This window comes from Euleptes europaea, chromosome 4, assembly GCF_029931775.1.
Source record: "Euleptes europaea isolate rEulEur1 chromosome 4, rEulEur1.hap1, whole genome shotgun sequence".
NCBI classification, from domain to species: domain Eukaryota; kingdom Metazoa; phylum Chordata; class Lepidosauria; order Squamata; family Sphaerodactylidae; genus Euleptes; species Euleptes europaea.
Window position 1 is genome coordinate 10554911 of NC_079315.1, and position 21875 is coordinate 10576785.

At 48.3% G+C, this 21875-nt stretch overlaps 1 protein-coding gene across 1 annotated transcript; it reads left to right on the forward strand.

Moving 5' to 3' along the window:
- Positions 1-361: 361 nt before the first annotated feature.
- On the forward strand, positions 362-21875 carry RBP5 (retinol binding protein 5). Its single transcript, XM_056848425.1, has 4 exons — positions 362-437; positions 3407-3585; positions 17496-17597; positions 21725-21875. The coding sequence occupies exons 1-4, from the start codon at positions 365-367 to the stop codon at positions 21776-21778; spliced, it is 408 nt and encodes a 135-aa protein (XP_056704403.1). The 5' UTR covers positions 362-364; the 3' UTR covers positions 21779-21875.

Below are 21875 nucleotides of genomic sequence, written 5' to 3' on the forward strand. Positions count from 1 at the left end.
ACCCGGTTCGAGCGAGGCCACGCCGGGCCAGTGAGCCTTTCCCGGTGCAAAGAAACCCTCCGTCTGGAGGAGAGGCAGGGAGGGAGGGGGGAGGCGGGGCTGGAAGGGACCTCCCCCCTCCCCCCCGGGTCTCCCCCCCCCTTTTCCCGGAGCCGAGTGACTTTTACGGCGGAGGGAACTCCGCGCCGCGGCGGCGCTATATAAACCCCCGGCGGACTCCGCTGGCCCAAGTCAGTGGCCGGGTGCGGGGAGCGAGGGACGGCGCTCTTCCCGGCCCCTCCGCGTTCCCACGTGCTCCTGGACGCGCGTCTGGACCGCGCTCGGCGCCTGCTCGCTTTTGCGCTCCCGCCGCCTCCTTCCCGGGATGCCTCCCAATCTCAGCGGCTACTACCGGTTCGTCTCCCAGGATAACATGGAGAATTACCTCCGCGCCTTAGGTAAGCGGCTCCCTCCTCGCTCCCACCCGGGCTCGCTGCCTTTTGTCTTCTCCCCTTTGTTGGGACTCTGTTGGCAGCGTTGGGCTCCCAACACTTCGCTAACGCTGGCGTGGAAGAGAGATTTTTTTTTTGCTGCCGTTGCCTCTGAGCTTGTGCAGAGTGCCTTCCCAGATCCAACTACAGATAATCTAGAAGCAGGGATGGCTGAACAGTTTGATCAGTGGGTGTGGGACTCCTGGCAACCCTATGAATGAAAGTCCTCCAGAATGTCCTATCTTTGACAGCCTTGCTCAGATCTTGCAAACTGAGGGCCGTGGCTACCTTGATAGAGTCCGTCCATCTCTTGTTGGGTCTTCCTCTTTTCCTGCTGCCCTCAATTTTTCCTAGCATGACTGTCTTTTCCAGTGACTCTTGTTTTCTCATAATGCGACCCAAACACATAATGAAGGGGAAGAGCCCCGCGTGCTCTGCCCCTCCCCCCCCAAAGCTCCCGGCCCCTCTTCATTCAGTTTTATAGCTTTTATTACTGTGTTGGAGAAACATGAAGGTGAAAGTATGTTGACCTGGTGTGAGGAAAGAAGGTGTTTAGCATATAATAGATAAAAGGATGGCTAATGCTTTGGGACTGCAGCCCATAAGCAGCGGCCAAAAAGGATTGTATTGTTATAAGAAGGTCAGTGAAGAGTTTTGAAGTGTACATGAATAAGATGGTCTCGAGAGTGGTAACTAAAAATAAGGTGGGGCTGCAATCCTAAGTGATGCAGCAGCTGAATGAGTTCATCCAACATGGTAATAATCTGTAATCCTCCAAAATGTTAGGGTTGTTTCAGGAAAACAGCAACCCGGGCTCTCTAGCCCCCTGAAGCAACCCCCAAGCTCTCATTTTAGTTGCAAGTTTTGGTTCTTGCCTGTCATGGCAAATCCCATTAATGCAGCTCAATGTACATAGTGCACTCTGCACAAGCACCAAGGCACCATTGCCTTGTGTCCCTTTTTGGATTCCTCCTGTAAGAACCTTGTGATTTGCTCAGTTTCAGTAAACTCACACCAGGACCTCACTAAACGTGAAACCCAGGTGCTCTATTTTTAAAAGATGGATTTTTGCTTTAATTTGGTAAACAGTTCTGAATTTGATTTTTGTGTGGATAACCCCTGAGTATCAAGACTCACCAAAATCTCATTAGGAACAGGGGAAGCCCCATTGCTCTCCCTCCCCTCGCTCTTTAGACAAACTGGAACCCACCCCGGCTTCCAAAGTGCACTCTGCATATGCCCAGTGGTGCCACACAGCCTTCTGGCACGGGGTACACCTCACGGAAACAATCCTTTCCTCCTCATGCATTCAGAGGAAAGGAGGGGGGGAGAAGATATCCAATCTACTTGACAGCTTCAGTTTAGTCATTTTAGCTTCTAGGGTCAGTTCAGGCATGATTTGATCTATAACCCACGGATTTGTGTTTTTTTTTTGGCAGTCCAGGGTATCCGTAACACTCTTCTCCAGTGCCACATTTCAAAGGAATCTACTTTCTTCCTATCAGCTTTCTTCAATGTCCAGTTAGATCATTAAAGGTAAAGGTCCCCTGTGCAAGCACCGGGTCATTCCAGACCCATGGGGTGACGTCACATCCCGACGTTTCCAAGGCAGACTATGGTTTGCCCAGTCATTTTCCCTTTACCTCCAGCAAGCTGGGTACTCATTTCACCGACCTCGGAAGGCTGGACGGCTGAGTCAACCTTGAGCCGGCTACCTGAAACCGGCTTCCATCGGGATCGAACTCAGGTCGTGAGCAGAGCTTTTGACTGCAGTACTGCAGCTTACCGCTCTGCCCCATGGGGCTCCTATCATTAGGCAGGTTTAAAACGCTGGCGAAAGTAACAATAACAAGGCTGCTTAACATTTCTGTAATGCGTTTGAAGTGCTTCTTGGGCACGATATTTGCAATATTTTATTACATTTATTTATTTTATTAGATGTATACTCTTATGTTCATTCAAGACTTTTTTTTATCCCACTGTCCCTCCCTTGAGTCAGAGTATTTCTTCTCCATTTTCCTCATTTTATTCTCACAACTACCCTGCGAGGTAGGTGAAGCAGAGAGAGAGTAAGTAGCCTAAGGTCACCCGGCAAGCTTCATACTGGAATGGAGATCTGAACCCAAGTCTCTGCAATCCCCAGCCCAGCTCTACTACATTTTTCCGATTCCTCTAACCACTACACCATGCTGTCTTCCACACTGCGGACGGAGCAAAGATCTGAGATGGAGAGCTCTCCATCTCAGCTCTTTGCTCCGTCTGCAGTGTAGAAGACAGGCGTGGTGTAGTGGCTAAGGAGTAACGGCGCTTAAAGTGTGTTTTAAATATACTGATTCATACTGGACTCCTAATCTCTACTATATGTGTGGCCAAGTATAAATCTCTAAATATATGTAATTGTTTTGTTTGGAGGCTGTAAATCAAATCTCCGGCCAACCACCGGCTGTAAACACTAGGGTGGTTATGAGGCAGGGAAGTAGTAGTTTAAGGCATATGGCTGCTCCAGTTTATTTTGTTACTTATTGATTTTATTTACTTTGTACTGCCTTGCCTCCCCCCCCATTCCTTCCTCTGTCCTGTTTACACTCTCCCTCCCTTCCATTTACTGTAATCTCTGAGAGCCAGCGTGGTATAATGGTTAAGAGAAGTGGACACTAATCTGGAGAGCCGGGTTGGATTCCCTACTCTTCCACATGAGCGGCGGACTCTAATCTGGTGAACTAGGTTTGTTTCCTCACTCCTCCATATGAAGCCTGCTTGGTGACTTTGGGCTAGTCACAGTTCTCTCCAAACTCTCTCAGCCCCACCTACCTCACAAGGTGTCTGTCGTGGGGATGGGAGGGGAGGCGATTGAAAGCCGGTTTGATTCTTCCTTAAGTGGTAGAGTAAGTCGGCATACGAAACATCAACTCTTCTTCCTCTTTTCTTCTTCTTAGACATTAACGTCGCGCTGAGGAAGTTGGTATGCCTCCTGAAGCCAGACAAGGAGATCGTACACGATGGGAACCACATGACCATCCGCACATTAACTTCGCTTCGAAACTATATCATGGACTTTGACTTGGGGGTTGAGTTTGAAGAGGACCTGGGGCCGGTGGACGGGCGCAAGTGCCAGGTGAGAGGCCTCGTCCGGGCCAGCTGGACTGAGGGGACAGACTAGTTCATTGTTTCGGATGCATCAGTTCTTGCCCTTGAGTTGTGCTTAAAGTTACCAACTCCATTGGTTCTTGTAGGTTATCCGGGCTGTGGGACCATGGTCTTGGTATTTTCTTTCCTGACGTCTCGCCAGCAGCCGTGGCAGGCATCTTCAGAGGAGTAACACTGAAGACAGTGTCTCTCTAAGGCTACCTACTCCTCTGAAGATGCCTGCCACAGCGGCTGGCGAAACAGGAAAGAAAATACCAAGACCACGGTCACACAGGCCAGATAACCTACAAGAACCGATGAACTCTGACCGTGAAAGCCTTCGACAATATTACCAACTCCAGTTTGGGAAATTTCAGGAGTTTTAAAGGGTGGGTTTTGGGGAGGGACCCCAGCAGGGTATTATGCTATCGACTCCACCCTCTGAAACAGCCATTTTCTCCAGAGGAACTGATTTCTGTAGTCTGGAGCTCATTGTAATTCTGGGAAATCTCCAGGCACTACCAGATCAGAGTCCACCGCTCCAGATCAGAGTCTACCACTCCAAACCACTTCTCTTAACCACTACACAACACTGGCTTGGATTTCCATCGGCTTGGATTTCTGTTATTTTGTAATCGGGCTGGATCAACGATCTGTTGTCGGCTAAGCATTTGTACTGCTCCCTTCAAGTGGCATTTCTTCGGGGCAAAAAGCCCCTGTGCATAGTGTTTTGAGAGTTCAGCTGCAAATACTGTGCAGTTAGAGAGCAGCAGATCCACGGAAACAGACCGTGCATAAAAGGCCAGTGTTTCAGTTATATATTCTCTTGATCATTCCAGTAACAACAGTCTTTTATGGCTGTCCAGTGTAATCCCTATATTGCAAATAGTGAGTGGGATTGAGGCCAAGACAGCATGGTGTGCCCAAGGCTACCTAGTAAGCTCAAGGAATGTGCATCCAGATATTAAGTAATAGAAATCCAAGCTGATTCTTGAATATACTGAATATGGTTGTTAAATGTGATAGCTGGTGATCTTCAGACATTGTAGTTATTCTTTAAAAGGATTCATGGAGGAGAGGTCTATCAATAGCTATTAGCCATGATAACTAAAGGGAATCTTCACATCCAGAGGCTCTAAATAAAGAAACGACAGCAGAGAAGGACTTGTCTTCTGTGCCTTGTTTGTTTGCCCTCCAGGTCAACTTGTTGGCCAGTGTGAAATGGGATTCTGGACTAGATGGATTACTGGTCTGTTCCAAAGGGGTACTTCTTACACGCAAATGTTGACATGCTATGTGTTTTTCACAGTTGTGTGAAGGGAGAGAGTGACTTGAGAGAGTTAACTGACAAGGGTGTCTTCCAGCCAGAAGAATTAGCAGACCTTTGTGCTGAAGAGGTTCATTCCAATCAGCGTTTACGTGACCAATATTTTCACTTTCAGTCCATTGTGGCACTGAAGGCTTTCTTGTGTCGATCATGGACTAGGGTTGCCAACCTCCAGGAACTAGCTGGAGAGCTCCTGCTATTACAACTGATATCCAGCCAATAGAGATCAGATCACCTGGAGAAAATGGCCGCTTTGGCCATTGGACTCTATGGCATTGAAGTCCCTTCCCTCTCCCTGCATAATAGGAGGTTGACTTGAAAGAGACAAATGTTTTTCTTGTATCCTGTTGAATCCAGGCATAGGGGAGAATAGAGGCAAAGTACCCTCCGCCAATAAGCAGCATGCATCTGCAAGGGGGAGAAGATGCAAATGTTGAGGGGTTACCGCACTTGTATTCCCAGCGATGAATTAAGAGTTTGAAAACGTTATAAAAAATACTGTTTGCCCTTTGTTTGGCCCCTTTAGCTGTGAAGACATCTTCCAACCATTTATAAGCCATGGTATCCAACAACCCTTTTAAAGCAATGTTTTTTATAACGTTTTCAAACTCTTAATACATTGCTGGGAATACAAAGTGCAGTAACCCCCTTGGTTGTACTCCATGGAAGGCAGACTGACTGATGCCAAAGGGGGGAGGACAGAGACAATTGCTCCCCAACAGGCGCGCACACACACACACACACACACACAAAAGGCATGCAAAAATGAGGTAGAATCTGCAATCACAGGGTGCTGAGTAGAGGAAAAGCAGGGGGGTTAAAGTTGGGTTGCCAACCTCCAGGTACTAGCCAGAGATCTCCTGCTATTACAACTGATCTCCAGTGATGGCGAACCTTTTAGAGACCGAGTGCCAAAACTGCAATCCAAAACCCACTTATTTATCGCAAAGTGCCAACACAGCAATTTAACCTGTCTACTGAGGTTTTAGTTTAGAAAAAACAACTCATACATTAACATCCCCACTTCATCCCATGCTAGCGGAGTCGCTCTGCACAGGATCGCGGGGCCGGATGGTCTCTGGGGGGCACGCCCCTCACCTTATAGAGCGTGCAGTGCAGGTACAGGTAAGGGGTGCGTCACTGGAAGTCGTGCAGGGTCTCAGCCGGCGGGTAGTGGAGCTGGAAGATGGGTAGGCCATGCTTGCAGCTCCGTAGGCAGGAGGTGCGCCTCAGGACGTGCCCGAAGAGCTCCAGCTCAGCCAGCCCCTTGTCCAGAGCGGCGCCGGGGCCCGGCTCTCCAAAGGCCAGCTCCCCGAGCCAGGGGTCCCCCAACGCCTCACCACTGCCTGCGCCCTCCTGGTGGCAGTGCGCCTCACTGTCACGCAGCAGGCGGTGGAGGCGCAGGCTGGCCTCCAGGGCACAGATGCTCTCCTTCCAGCCCTCGCCCTCATACTGCTCCAGCATGTAGGTTTAGGCTCAATGCAGTGGCAGCAGCTCAGCCGCCAGGAAGTTGTGGAAGCTGTACTTGTACTGTGCGCCGGCCAGGTCGGTCAGCAGCGGCAGCAGCAGCAGCCCCCGGCTTCGCCACTCCATGCCGCCGATGCCTGCTGCTGCTCCGGAGCCGCTCAGCCACTCGGCGGCCCATCGGGAGGCTCCGGGAAGCAGGGGAAAGGAAGGCAGGAGGGAGGTTTTGCCTTGGATTTGCAACTCTCTAGATGTGCTGGTGCGATGGCGCGTGCCCACAGAGAGGGCTCTGTGTGCTGCCTCTGGCACTTGTGCCATAGGTTCGCCACCACTGCTCTATGACATTGAAGTCCCTCCCCTCCCCAAACCCCACCCTCCTCAGGCTCCCCCCAAAAAACCTCCCGCTGGGGGCAAAGAGGGACCTGGCAACCCTAGGTAGAATCTGAAATCACAGGGTGCTGAGTGGAGGAAAAGCAGGGGGGGGAGTTAAAGTCAGGAATTAAGCAAGAGAAATCCTAATTTTACATACAGATTCTGTCAGTTCACATGGACAGGCAGTGTGTGAGTGGAGGGGCCCTATTTTTGAACAAAACCACAGCTTGTGCTCCTTGGCTTTCAGCACTTTCCTCCCTGCCCAGTTATTGTGTGGGATCCAAATCAAGCTTAAGAGAAAAGGGACGGCTCAGGTTTGGCTTCCCTTATGTATGTATTCTGGCTTTGTTTTAAAAAAAGATAACCCAGGAGAAGAGTTGGTTTTTATATGCCGACTTTCTCTCCCTTTTAAAGAGAATCAGACCAGCTGACAATCTCCTTCCCTTCCTCTCCGCACAACAGACACCTTGTGAGGTAGGTGAGGCTGAGAGAGTTCTGAGAGAACTGTGACTAGCCCAAGGTCACCCAGCTGGCTTCATGTGGAGGAGTGGAGAAGCCAACCCCGGTTCTCCAGATTACAGTCCCCTGCTCCCAACCACTACACCCCACTGGCTACACCCCTACACACACAGGATCCTAGGAAAGGAGGAAAAAACCCTCAGTGTCGACATACCTCCCTGTGCCTGCTTTGAAAAAGAGGATGTTACTTGCTGTAAGCCCTTGGCCCAATCTGAACCAGAAATCACATCAGAGACAGTCAGGTCCAAAGAAGTTGATTTTTACTGGTCATATAGGTTAACAGAGCACAAAGAAAAGGTGACAGCAATGGAGCTTGCTGGCTTGCACTTGGTAATATAAAAGCATGAAAAAAGCAAGAGATTACAGAACACAAACAGCGCTGTGGTTCCCACAGCTTCAAAGGCTTTTAGGTATGCATAACAGTCCTTGAGTTTGGTCAGTGGGAAAACGAAAGCAACTGAGATACAGGCCTGACATTCGCCCTTAAATGGTAAGAGATTCATTTTCACAGCATTTGATTAACCTGCCCAGGGCACTCTTCCTCCCTATGGGGGACCTGGAGAGAATTACTTCATCGTCTGCATATAGCAACAAGGTGTATGCCTTTTTGCGATTTTAGGGGGGGGGGTGGCAATCTAGTGTTTGAAGATGACTTGCCAGATCATTAATGTAGAAGGCAAATAACATAGGTGCTAATGTGCAGCCTTGCCTAACCCCTCTGTAGGGTCTAATTCGGTCAGTTAAGTGTCCCAATCTGCTACATCTGACCCTTAGATAAGTATGATTATGCAGTGTCCAGATAAGAAAAAGAAGTCTTTTGTCGATGGTAGAAATCAGCAATTTCCCCCATAATTTTGGCCTGGAGACAGTGTGTGTGTGTGTAAAGTGCCGTCAAGTCACAGCTGACTTATGGCGACCCCTTTTGGGGTTTTCATGGCAAGAGACTAACAGAGGTGGTTTGCCAGTGCCTTCCTCTGCACAGCAACCCTGGACTTCCTTGGTGGTCTCCCATCCAAATACTAACCAGGGCTGACCCTGCTTAGCTTCTGAGATCTGACGAGATCAGGCTAGCCTGGGCCATCCAGGTCAGGGTGAAGAAATCAGCAATTTCCTCCATAATTTGGGCCTGGAGACAGTATTTGCCCTTAAATGGGGGTGCTTTCTTCTACCTGATTGAAATACGGTAGGGAAGGTCCCAGAAATGTCATCCCAATTTGGGAGGGGCCCTGACTTGGATGGCCCAGGCTAACCTGATCTCGTCAGTTCTCGGAAGCTAAGCAGGGGCTGTTACCGCACTAGGTATTCCCAGCGATGTATCAAGAGTTTGAAAATGTTATTAAAAACGTGGCTTTAAAAGGGTTTTTGGATACCACGGCTTATAAGTGGTTCGAAGACGTCTTCACAGCTAAAGGGGCCAAACAAAGTGCGAACAGTATTTTTTATAACGTTTTCAAACTCTTAATACATCGCTGGGAATACAAGTGCGGTAACCCTCAGGGTCAGCCCTGGTTAGTACTTGGATGGGAGACCACCAAGGAAGACAAAGGATACGACATGGAGGAAGGCAATGGCAAACCACCTCTGTTCATCTCTTCCCATGAAAACCCTATGGGGTCAACATAGGTGGGATGCATCTTGATGGCACTTACTACCACCATGGTCATAGAATCAGCATTGCTGACAGATGGCCATCTAGCCTCTGCTTAAAAACCTCCAGGGAAGGAGAGCTCACCACCTCCCGAGGAAGCCTGTTCCACTGAGGAACCGCTCTAACTGTTAGAAAATTCTTCCTAATGTCCAGACGGAAACTCTTCTGATTTAATTTCAACCCGTTGGTTCTGGTCCGACCTTCTTGAGCAACAGAAAACAACTCGGCACCCTCCTCTATATGACAGCCCTTCAAGTACTTGAACATGGTTATCATATCCCCTCAGTCTTCTCCTCTTCAGGCTAAACCTCTTCAGTCCACCGCTCCAAGCCACCGCTCTTAACCACTACACCACGCTGGCAACTGCTTTGCATGCGGAAGGTCCCAGGTTCAATCCCCGGCCTCTGTAGTTAAAAGGATCAGGTAGGAGGTGATAGGAAAGGCCTCTGCCTAGGGTTGCCAGATCCCTCTTCACCATCAGCAGGAGCTTTCTGGGGTGGAGCTTGAGGAGGGCGGGGTTTGGGGGAGGGGAGGGACTTCAATGCCATAGAGCCCAATGGCCAAAGCAGCCGTTTCCTCCAGGGGAACTGATCTCTATCAGCTGGAGATCAGTTCTAATAGCGGGAGATCTCCAGCTAGTACCTGGAGGTTGGCAACCTGAGGCACAGGAGGGCCATTTTCCGGTTTAGTGGTCAGTACTGACTTTGAAAGACTGGGGGTCTGACTCAGTAGAAGGCAGATTAATGTGAAACGTGTTCCCCTCTGAAGGTAACAGAGACAAAGCACCGAAAACGAGTACAATAAAAGAATAAAATTATTGTCAAATCAAGGGTGGGTGCACAGGTATAGCGAGCGGGCTCTCGACTTGAGGACCTGGCGGCTGGTAGGTCTCTTGGAGACCAGCGCGTTGGACATTTTCACATCCGAGGTGAAAATCTGGTTTGTGCCGGGAGCTCTTTTGGACCCAGGGCTGGGTGCTGGAGGCAGAGAAGCTGCTGCTATTGCCGCCAACCCCGGAAGCTGTTGTCTAAAACAACAGCTTCACATTCCTTTTGGGTAAAGTCAGCTCTGAGAAGCGTTGCTGATTCCCCCCCCCCCAAAAAAAAACCCTTTTTTAATTTTTAAAGCGGCAGTAGGATTTAACAGAGCACCTGGTCACAAAGAACACCATTTCTTCCTTATTGTTTTTGTAGCTTTCTTCCTATTTTTAAGTTCACAGTCTATAAGCATGGTTTGGAGGGACGGAGTCGGGACGGCACTGGCAATAGCCAATGAGGGCCCATGACATTGGGAGCATCTCATTGCAATACAGCAATTTGTAAGATTAATGGAGGCAGGGGTCTGGATTCAGCTGGCTTTTTCACTCATTCTTCTCTGGCATTCAGTTCTCCTCCTTACTTCAACCCCCATCAATGTGTCTTTGGTTCATGCAAGTACCGTGACCCCCAGCGTAGCCATCTTTGTGGTCAAAGGGGACCCCACCCTCCCTTTGTTGCTGGGAAAACAACACAACAATAATGGGAACTATGCTTCTGCAAAATAATTCTATTACTTTTATCATTCAAAGCTGGATAGTAACTTGTTATTAGGAGTCATACCTCATCTTTCTGTTTAAGAATATTTGAGGCTGCTTGCACAAATTGAAAACAGCAACAACTCGGGTTGCCAACCTCCAGATGGTGGCTGGAGATCTCCCGTTATTACAACTGATCTCCATCCAACAGAGGTCAGTGCACCTGGAGAAAAAGGCTGCTTTGGAATGTGGGCTCTTTTGCATTATAGAAGAAGAAGAGTTGGTTTTTATATACTGACTTTCTCTACCACTTAAGGAAGAATCAAATTGGCTTACAATCACCTTCCCTTCCCCTCCCTACAACAGACACCCTGTGAAGTAGGTGGGGCTGAGAGAGTTCAGAGCGAACTGTGACTAGCCCAAGGCCACCCAGTTGGCTTCACGTGGAGGAGTGGGGAAACCAACCCGGTTCACCAGATTAGGCTCTGCCACTCGTGTGGAGGAGCGGGGCATCAAACCTGGTTCTCCAGATCAGAGTCCACCGCTCCAAGCCACCCCTCTTAACCACTACACCACGCTGGCTCTCCCAAGAAAAGCCCCTCCCCTCCCCCAAACCCACCCTCCTCAGGCTCCATCCCCAAAATCTCCAGGTATTTCCCAACCCGGAGCTGGCAAACCAGACAACGACCCAGCGGTGAAGAACCAGAGATCCCAAAACCCGGCAGGCTAACGGCAACAAAGATTTGCAAGGCTGCACAAAAAATAGGGAGGGGTGCTGCAGTCAACAGAATAACATAAGATCAGCCTCCGCTGAAGCAACGTCTTGATGGGGAGTGCTTAGATACCATGAGGGTAAGGACTGTGAGTTTACTGCACAAAAGAGAATTGTGTAGGAAAGCCTGTGGGAGGGGAATTTGGCTGCCTTTGATTGCAGGAAGCGATCAGATGCACCTTTAAAGCAAGGGCGGGGTGGGGGAGAGGAGAAAACGTATCCCAAAGTAAGGAGCACCCAAGAGAAGGGGGGAGAAGAAACAAAGTGAAGTTTCTTCAGTCAAGCCCCTCAAGCTTGGGGTGGGGCAAGAAGAAGGGTGCTGACGTGCTACAGGGGCTCAGCCTAGGGTTGCCAACCTCCAGGTACTAGCTGGAGATCTCCTGCTATTACAACTGCTCTCCAGCCGATAGAGATCAGTTCCCCTGGAGAAAAGGGCCGCTTTGGCCATTGGACTCTATGGCGTTGAAGTCCCTCCCTTCCCCAAACCCTGCCCTCCTCAGGCTCCATCCCAGAGGTATTTCCCAACCTGGAGGTGGCATCCCTACCTCAGCCTGATGCCAGCCATCAGTGGCATGGGGAGGGGGTGATTGGTATTCCCTCCTTGGCCTATGCCACCACCAGCTGGGGACAAGCTAAGCTTTTGCAGCTTGTTGGCTTGGTGTCTGCCTAAGAGGTGACATGTCCACCTTTCTCGGGGCAGGTTGGGATAGCAACCTCAATCTGTGCATGCTCTGTTAAGAACATCTTCCTTGGTCTTTTATGCATGGCTGTTTCACTTGCCGTCACCCCTCCAATGACTTCGGGTCTTTGTTGTGATTATGCATGCTGTTTCCGGCCGTCAGAGGTCACCTTGCTCTCCCCCTGCGTTTCCCCACGTTTTCAAATTCGAGATAAAACAGGTCCCTGAAAACGTGAGCAAAACGCGGGGGGGAGTGAGGTGAACCTTGACAACCGGAAACGGCATGCTGCATGCATCACTACAACGAAGACCCAAAGTCGTTGGAGGGGTGACGGCGATGCATAAAAGCCATGCATAAAAGACCCTTGTCTGTTTCTTTGGGAGAAGAGTTTCCTTTCTTCCTTTGGGGCGGTGGAGTCTGATCTGGAGAACCAGGTTTGATTCCCCACTCCCCCACATGAGTGGCGGTGGATAATCTGGTGAACTGGATTTGTTTCCCCACTCCTACGTACTAAGCCAGCTGGTTGACCCTGGGCTAGTCACAGATCTCTCAGCCCCACCTAGCTCACAGGGTGTCTGTTGTGGGGAGGGGAAGGGAAGGTGATTGTAAGCCGGTTTGAGTCTCCCTTAAGTGGTAGAGAAAGTCGGCATATAAAAACCAACTCTTCTCCTTCTCCTTCTCCTACAGGGGACTTTCCAACCTGTTGTCTAACCTGTGTTAGAGTTTAACACTGGTATTGGCATTTGCTATAACAATCACTTTTGTTATCGTGAAGGTAAAAATAAAAATAAAATAACATAAAATGTACAGCAGAGGGTAATCTATCATAAAATAGAACATCTCTGGCTTGCAATGCAAGGTTCACAATTTCCCAGGGTTTTTTTGTTGACGTCTTCTTTCAGCAGAGGCGGGGGTTGCCATGGTTCGGGTGACCTCTGTGGTTGTTTTGCAGGGAAAAGATTCTAATTTCTGCCGGCCTGGCCACTTGACTGCTTTTTTCTAGCAGGCACAGGAAGCCGTTTGTTTGTTACTCGGCTATCGTCAAAGGTGCAGAACCGCATGGAATGTCTCCCACTTGCCTCTTGGCCAGTCTTGAGTCAAAGGAAGCCAGGATGTCTATTGCAGGAGAGAGCATTCCTTGAGAAATCAGCGCTGTAAAGTTATTATTATTTTTGTTCGGACGGCGTTGAATGGTGTTTTAAAAAATGCAAACCCCTTGGACTTAATTTTGGGAAAGCAGTACGGGTTAAGCATCCCTTATCCAGACCGCTTGGGACCCCAAGTGGTCCGTATTTCGGATCTTTCCATATTTTGGGATATTTGCATATACATAATGAGTGCTGCTGCAGTCGTCTTGTTTGTGGGCTTCCTGAAGGCACCTGGTTGGCCACTGTGTGAACAGACTGCTGGACTTGATGGGCCTCGGTCTGATCCAGTAGGGCCTTTCTTATGTTCTTATGCTCTTATAATGAGCTATCTTGGGGATGAGATCCAAGTCTAAACATAAAATTCATTTATGTTTTATATACACTTGATACATGAGGCCTGAATGTAATTTTAAACAGTATTTTTAATAATTTTGTGTACATTGAACCATCAGAAAGGAAATTGGCATGCTGCTGAGGGCCTGTGAGTAATGTCTACATTCTGGCTCAAAAAGACTGTTTTTCAGGTCAGCCCGGATATTGGATGTTTGGATAAGGAATACTCAACCTGTACATGAATATTAAAAGCCCTCTTTAGTGTAAATCTAGACCTTTCTCTAGTGGAACTCCCGGCCACCAGACTTGCCACATTCAGGAGCTAGGCCTGTGCAGATAGGCAGCTTTTTGGTTCAATTTGATCTTTAATTATCTTAAGAAACTATATTTTGTATATTTCTGCTGCTGCATGGTTTAACCTCTGTCCCAATACATGTATTTCCCCCACTACTCTGCTGAGTTTTCACTATTTCCTGCACTCTGCTCTGAGAACCTTGTTTTTGAAAAGATAGTAAAAAATTTTTTTACCGTACATAAAATCTGTTTAGGAATGTTCATGTCCACAGCAACACTTTGTTCTATGCCAGGGGGCAGTTTGAACATTTACCATTACGAGACAGACAAGCTGGGGGCCCTTGAGGAGTCATTGGCCAATTCGACCCCTTCTCCCCAAAAAATCCCCTCCAAGTAGGGTTGCCAGGTCCCCCCTTGCCACTGGTAGGAGCTTCGTTGTGGTGGGGCTAAGGGGGTGATCGGTGCAATAACATTACTTCCGGGGTACTCTATTATGGCCATTTATTCATGGAAGGTTTTGCATTGGATTTGTCACTCTATAGATGCACATTTTCCCCATCTGAATTCTCAAAACTCTGCATGGCGGCTTATTGTTGAGTTTTGAGAATATGGATGGGGGAAAAGTGCATCTAAAGAGTGGCAAATCCAATGCAAAACCTTCCATGAATAAATGGCCTATGGAAACCATAGAGGTTTTGGAGGAATGTGCTAGAGCGTCCCCGTCACTTCCGGGGTAAACCCATAAGTGACAATAATCCACCCCCCTTCAGCTGGCCTGCTTCCACCCACCGGCCAGCTGAGGGGCGGCAGGCAGCCCCCTTAACTGGCAGGCAATTGTCCGCCATTACCTGGTATCTCGGGCTAATAATATAGAGAATGAGCAAACCGTAGCACTGTAGCTAATTCAGATTTAAATACAGTGTTACAATATGTCTATCTCAATACACATCAAAGAATCATTACATATACGATATGTTGAAATTCATATAATTTTGCAAAACATTTTTTGGTTGCTAATTTTGACATAACCATCGGACTGTCAAAACTTGACTTCCAATATATACAAGCCAAAAGATGCGAGCGCTCACAACTTGAAATTCTTGCTGTGTTATAGTATTTGTGTTTATATACACTTTACTTTTGTCAGTTATATCTGTGCTGTGTTATAGTTTTGGATGGAACTGTGTTCCTATTGGCATGTGTATATTGGACGTCAAGTTTTGACAGTCTGCTGGTAATGCAGGGCTGCAGAAATTAGCAACCCAAAAATATTTTGCAAAAAAATCGATCAATTTCAACGTATTGTATGTGTAATGATTCTTTGATGTGTATTGAGATAGACATATTGCAACCCTGTATTTAAATCTGAATTAGCCACAGTGCTACGGTTTGCTCATTACCTGGTATCTGGCAACCCGGCCTTCAAGATTCTGTAAACTCTCGGAGACCTGAGGAGACCAACCCCCCCCCCCTAATAAAAATAATCTTGACTCCAAACTGCTCCTCAACATTTTGTGCTCTTGGAGCGTATCTCATCAGACCAGTTCTATTGGAGGTTTTCCCTTTAGTTAATCTACTAACAGCGCAATCCTAAAACTCCCCCCCCCCGAAAGTGCTCGGGAGGTGGCTCAGCTGCGCTGTGGCCGTCCCCGGCCATGGTGCAACTACCCCCCTCCCCAGTATTGGGCTGTAAATAATATTTTCCTGCATCTCCCTTCCTTGTCTGTGGGTGGCCCCAACACGTGATGCTTTTTTTGATTGCCACAGGCCCGGCCGATTTACTATTTTGATACCTACTGGTGATTAGGTAAGCAAACGTTTCCGGTCCTCCTCTTTTAATTCCTGTTTATCAACTGATCTCTCAGAGGCGATGAAATAATTTAGAAAGGAGACCTAATGGGACCCGCCGAACAATTTCCTTTGAGATCTGGTGAGCAGAATTGAGAAATTAAGACTAATCCTTGGAAGCTCATTTCCAGCCCTATGGGTGAGTTTTAACCAGCAATCCAAGAAAGATGGTCATGTTCTTATTCCCCTTGATTCTCACCTCCCTGTTCAACTCCTCGCAAAACCAAATCCTCTTGGGGTGCTGAAAATATCATTCTGAAGCATGTTTAGAAATGATTCCAGCCCCAGCAATAAACCTCCCAGACTTCATCTCCACAGAGAACCTGTGGGTATAATTTAGTTTCCAGGATGTCTAAAATTGGAATGATTTGGGACACTTCCCCCTGTAGCCCTATAAATTTTCAGGACCGAGTAACAAAGTCTTCAGTTTTTTTAGCTGCCCTTCATCCAAATCTCCTTTTTAACTGCCAGACAATGACATTCCCAGATCCTGGCAAGTCTTAATAATACTCTTTGTATAGCGCTTTTGATTTTGGGGAAGGGGCCGTGGCTCAGTGGCAGAGCATCTGCTTGGCATGCAGAAGGTCCCGGGTTCAATCCCTGGCATCTCCAGTTCAAGGGACTAGGCAAGTAGGTGATGGGAAAGACCTCTGCCTGAGACCCTGGAGAGCCGCTGCCGGTCTGAGTAGACAATACTGGCTTTGATGGACTAAGGGTCTGATTCAGTATAAGGCAGCTTCATGAGTATTCATGATTGTTCAGTGAACTCTATACACATGACCTTGTTTGCGTTGACAGAGGCGTTGCAAAATAGGTTAGTACCTTCATTCCCTTACAGTGGATGGGAAGCAGAGAAATGCAAGTTTGCTTAAGGCTGTCTACCGAGTTCATGGCAGAGTTAAAATATGAAACTGAGACTTCCTCATCCGTAGCTCAGGGCCAATGCAAATGTACGCTGGGAGTTCTGTATTCAGGGAGTGCTCAAGAGGAGAAATGGGTGTTAAAATATTTGTGGAAGTTGTGGACACAGAACACCCAGCATGCATCTGGTCTCTTCGCCACTACCTACACTAGGGGGTTACCGCACTTTGTATTCCCAGCGATGTATTAAGAGTTTGAAAATGTTATAAAAAACATCGCTTTAAAAGGGTTTTTGGATACCACGGCTTATAAATGGTTGGAAGACGTCTTCACAGCTAAAGGGGCCAAACAAAGTGCGAACAGTATTTTTTATAACGTTTTCAAACTCTTAATACATCGGTGGGAATACATAAAAAAGTGCTAACAGTATATTTTATAACATTTTCAAACTCTTAATACATTGCTGAGAATACAAGGTTTCAAACCAGTCCTGTTTTATAGGAGCAGGTCCATTGGGCATGGTGTGTGTGTATGTGTTACGTGCCGCCAAGTAGCTTCCAACTCATGGCGACTCTATGAATCAATGTCCTCCAAAACGTCCTATCCTTAACAACCTTGCTCAGGTCTTGCAAATTGAGGGTCGTGGCTTCCTTTATTGAGTCCATCCATCTCTTGTTGGGTCTTCCTCTTTTCCTGCTCCCTTCAACTTTTCCTAGCATGATTGTCTTTTCCAGTGACTCTTGTCTTCTCAGAATGTGACCAAAGTACAACAGCCTCAATTTAGTCATTTTAGCTTCTAGGGTCAGTACAGTCTTGATTTGATCTAGAACCCACTGATTTGTTTTTTTGGCAGTCCATGGTATCCGTAACACTCTCCTCCAACACCACATTTCAAAGGAATCTATTTTCTTCCTATCAGCTTTCTTCAATGTCCAGCTTTCACACCCATATGTAGTAATTGGGAATACGATGGCATGAATTAACTTGATCTTGGTTGCCAGTGACACATCCTTACACTTCAGAATCTTTTCTGGTTGGTGCAGCCTTCTGCAATCAAAGGCAGATTCCCTTTTAGCTGATGCTGTCGCCTCTTTCCCTGCGCCCCTTCTTTTTTTTCCAGACCATTGTCGACTGGGATGGAGATCAGTTGGTGTGTGAACAGCGAGGAGAGAAAAAGAATCGAGGCTGGAAACACTGGCTCGAAGGAGACCGACTGCATCTGGTGAGAAGGGAAGCTGTGGGAGATAACACGCATAGCATGGGACAGCCCTCCTCTTCTTTATCCCCCCTTTGAGAAATCCGAGCTAGGCCCCATGAGTTATGTGCCTCTTCTCTGGGGGCAACAGCCTGCAGCGCAAAAACATCCTTCCCAAGAGTTCAAAAGTTGACTTGGCTGAGCTGAGCAAGAATCCACCCTTTGTCGCATCCGTCCCTTGAAATTTGACCCCGCCCCACCCAACCCCACCGCTCCAGGGGGCTCAGTGAGAGGAAGGTGGGACAGAATCCATCAAAACACAACCATCTCACGTATGATGCTCTTCCTAAAAACCCAATGAGCACCCGTAGAGGTGACACGGGGTCTGCGCACGAGTTTCCTCTGTCGCTAGTTCAGAAATTCTGGAAGACTCTCTGATGTGGATGCTGGCAGACAGAGATGAAAGGGACACGGCGAGGCGGGAGAGGCGGACAGAGAGGGAAACGAAGGAACAAGCCCGAGGCTTTGAAAAGCAAGGCATGAATCTTAACTTGTATTCAGGCACAGCATCTGCAAGTCATGTCTGAGTGCCGTCCTGGGCAGAGTTATGTCCTTTTAAGCCCGTTGGCTTCGGTGTACTCGGAACGTACTTTGCTTGCCGAGGGCACAGGGGGAGGCAATGGATTTTTGGATTGTGTAAGGAAGAAGTTTGCCCCTGAATAGTTCCTTGCGGCAAGGGGATGGGGAGAGAAACAAACCAAAATATTTCAGGGGACAAAAAAACCCCCTCCTCTTAAATTGTATTTTAAGAGGCAACAAAACACCTTGTTGATCCAAAGACACAATGCCTTATTTAAAACATCACGTTAAAATTGCAAGCTCTCTATAAAATACAATGGTGCGCGACAGCTTGAACCGATAAAACTAAGTCAGCTCGGATGATACGCCCACAACCATCATGAAGCAAGAGAACACGTTAATTTACAAAACCGTTAAGCGCACGTTAATTTACAAAAACACACATCTAAAAGGTGTTGGAAGTACATCTCCCCTTGCTGAAAGACCCATACAAAAAAAAGAGCTTTTTTTGTTTGCCAGGGGTGAATGGGTTTGCTGAAACTGTAAGCGTGCATGAATATAACTTCCAAGTAGCAAAGCTGATTTCCTTCCCAAGGCAGAGGCCAAACAGAAAACGCTTAGGCGTCGTGCGGTGATTTGGAATGAACCTCCTCCTGACTTGTAGAGGGAATCTTTGAACGAAAGCAACAACTCCAGGCTAAAGAATGGAACAATATGTATAATGAAATAGATAAGAAGCATAATGGGGAGGGGCCGTGGCCCAGTGGTAGAGCATCTGCTTGGCATGCAGAAGGTCCCAGGTTCAATCCCCGGCATCTCCAGTTAAAGGGACTAGGCAAGTAAGTGATGTGAAAGACCTCTGTCTGAGACTCTGGAGAGCTGCTGCCAGTCTGAGCAGACAATACTGACTTCGATGGACTAAGGGTCTGATTCAGTAGAAGGCAGCTTCATGAGTTTTCATGTGTTCATACATGAAATACTACAACGTATGGCAATCTATATAGTGTCTAAGCACGCATGTAGAAAAACATTACAGTCCAGCCTCACGTGGGGGTAAATAAGACAGAGAAATCCAACAAGACCGATGGTCAGGTAAGTGTGGATGCTGAACAGTGATCCAAAATGGATCAAAAAGGTCCAAAAGAGATCAAAGAAGGCTACCACAGGGAAGGCTTAACAAAATGGTAGACCGCAAGCCAAGCATCTTCCTGTAACGGAGGCAGTTATTCCCAAATGGGTGCTCTCTGCAAACTAGGGTTGCCAACCTCCAGGTACTAGCTGGAGATCTCCCGCTATTACAACTGATCTCCGGCCGATGTAGATCAGTTCCCCTGGAGAAAATGGCCTCTTTGGCCCTTAGACTCTAGGGCATTGAAGTCCCTCCCCTCCCCAAACCCCGCCCTCCTCAGGCTCCGTCCCAAAAACCTTCCACTGATGGCGAAGAGGGACCTGGCAACCCTACCGCAGGCACAGGGATGAGGCTTCCTGGGCTCTTCTGAATTACCTCCTGCACTGAGGAGACCAGAAAAAGCCAAGGTTGGATCTTTGCTTTGGGGAAGAAGCAAGCAGGCACCAGGAAGCACATTGGCAGATGCCATGACACACAAGGTTGCCAGGCCCCCTTCCCGGCTCTGCTGGGAGGTTTTTGGGGCAGAGCTGAGGCACATCACTTCCGGTTTACACCCGGAAGCGCCACATCGCAACGGGCCTTTTACCACTGCGATCTGGCACTTCCGGGCGCAAACCAGAAGTGACGCAATCGCGTTGGCACGGCCACACGCGATCCCCGCTTCCGAGCCGGGCACTCGATTGGCAGGCAATTGCCCGCCAACCTAAGGGGCCTGGCAACCCTACACAGAGGCACTATAGGGATCGCTGCACTAAAATTTTAAGGATAAGATCTGGGGTATTGTTAAGGGGGATCAGCAGGCCTAACCCCTGGGAGGACATCTTCGGAGGGCCAAATTGTGCATGGCAATGTCCAGGGGTCCGACCTGAGGCTGCCAACGCCACTGAAAGCGGTTTCCAAAATTGGCACAAGGGCCCCATCCTGACTGGTCCTGCAGTGTGTGGGCTGAGGCGCTCTTATTCTCCCCTCCTGCGCCTTTTCGAGGGCCAAAACAGCCGGAGGAGGGTGGGGTCATGTCGACGCTTGGGAAAGTGTGGGGTGTGTGGAGAAAGCGCCTCCGCCTTCTGCACTGTGGGCCCAATCTGGTTTGACTCCTCGCAGCATTTGAAAATCTCTTTAAAATGGCGGCAGCATCCATGGGTCATACTGGGGTTGCCAGGTCTCTCTTTGCCACCGGTGGGAGGTTTTGGGGGCAGAAGCTGAGGAGGGTGGGGTTTGGGGAGGGGAGGGACTTCAATGCCATAGAGTCCAATTGCCACAGCGGCCATTTTCTCCAGAGGAATTGATCTCTATCGGCTGGAGATCAGTTGTAACAGCGGGAGATCTCCAGCTAGTACCTGGAGGTTGGAAACCCTAGGTCATACCCACTGATGCCTTCACATCTAGTTTGGCCCTGATACTTTGGATGGTGGCTGGGTAGCATGACGGCGGAGTCTCTTCAAAGCCAGACAGGAAACGAAGGCGGGGGAACGGATCCTGTCTTGGAGTATTTCCCCGGGAATCACCTACGTCCACTTCAGGACATAGGTGATTGATTATTCTTTTGGCACACCTAATATTTCTGATTATCAGGAGTGATAAAAAATATCCTCCACACGGGTTCTTAAATAAACAGCTTTTTCTGCTTTAACCTTGGATTGATTCAAGAGTGAGCTGCTGAACCTTGCTCTGAATCCCCCTCTTCACAAAATGGAAAAAATAGTCCTATACTGAAAGGAAGAAGAGTTGATTTTTATACCCTGCTTTTCTCTACCTTTAAAAAGTTTCAAAGCGGCTTACAATCACCTTCCCTTCCCCTCCCCACAACAGACACCTTGCAAGAAATAGCTGGGAATGAGAGAGTTCGGAGAGAACTGTGACTAGCCCAAGGTCACCCAGCCTGATTCATGTGGAGGAGTGGGGAATCAAACCTGGTTCTCCAGACCCCCACTCTGAAGAAGACGACGAAGAAGAGTTGGTTTTTATATGCCGACTTTCTCTACCACTTAAGGGAGAATCAAACCAGCTTACAATCACCTTCCCTTCCCCTCCCCACAAGCTAGGTGGGGCTGAGAGAGCTCTAAGAGAACTGTGCCCAAACCAAGGTCACCCAGCAGGCTTCGTGGGTAGGAATGGGGAAACCAACCCGGTTCACCAATTAGAGTCCACTGGTCATGTAGAGGAGCGGGGAATCAAACCCGGTTCTCCAGATTAGAGTTCACCACTCCAAACCACTGCTCTTAACCACTACACCACGCTGGCTCTCAAAGCCTTTCAAGCAATGCTTGCCGAAGTGCGAAAAACAAAAAGGGTCATGGTAGCCCATGTAGGTTTTCCCTAAGAACCATGAGCTGTTTTAAGCATCACCTGGAGGGGCGGAAATTTTCCCCAAAGATCCAGATCCTTTGGACCTTTAAACAAAAAACAAAAAACCCAACAACACCGGTCTCCTTTTCTCATCTCCTAGCGCATGACAGCAGAGGATGAAGTCTGTGTCCAGGTTTTCCAGAAGGTGAAGTGAACCTTCCCGACAACCCAGTACCCACCTGGTGCCAAGCGCTGACTTCAGGATGCAGTGGGCATTAGAGCCGAGAGACGAAGACTGTCTGTTCCTCACA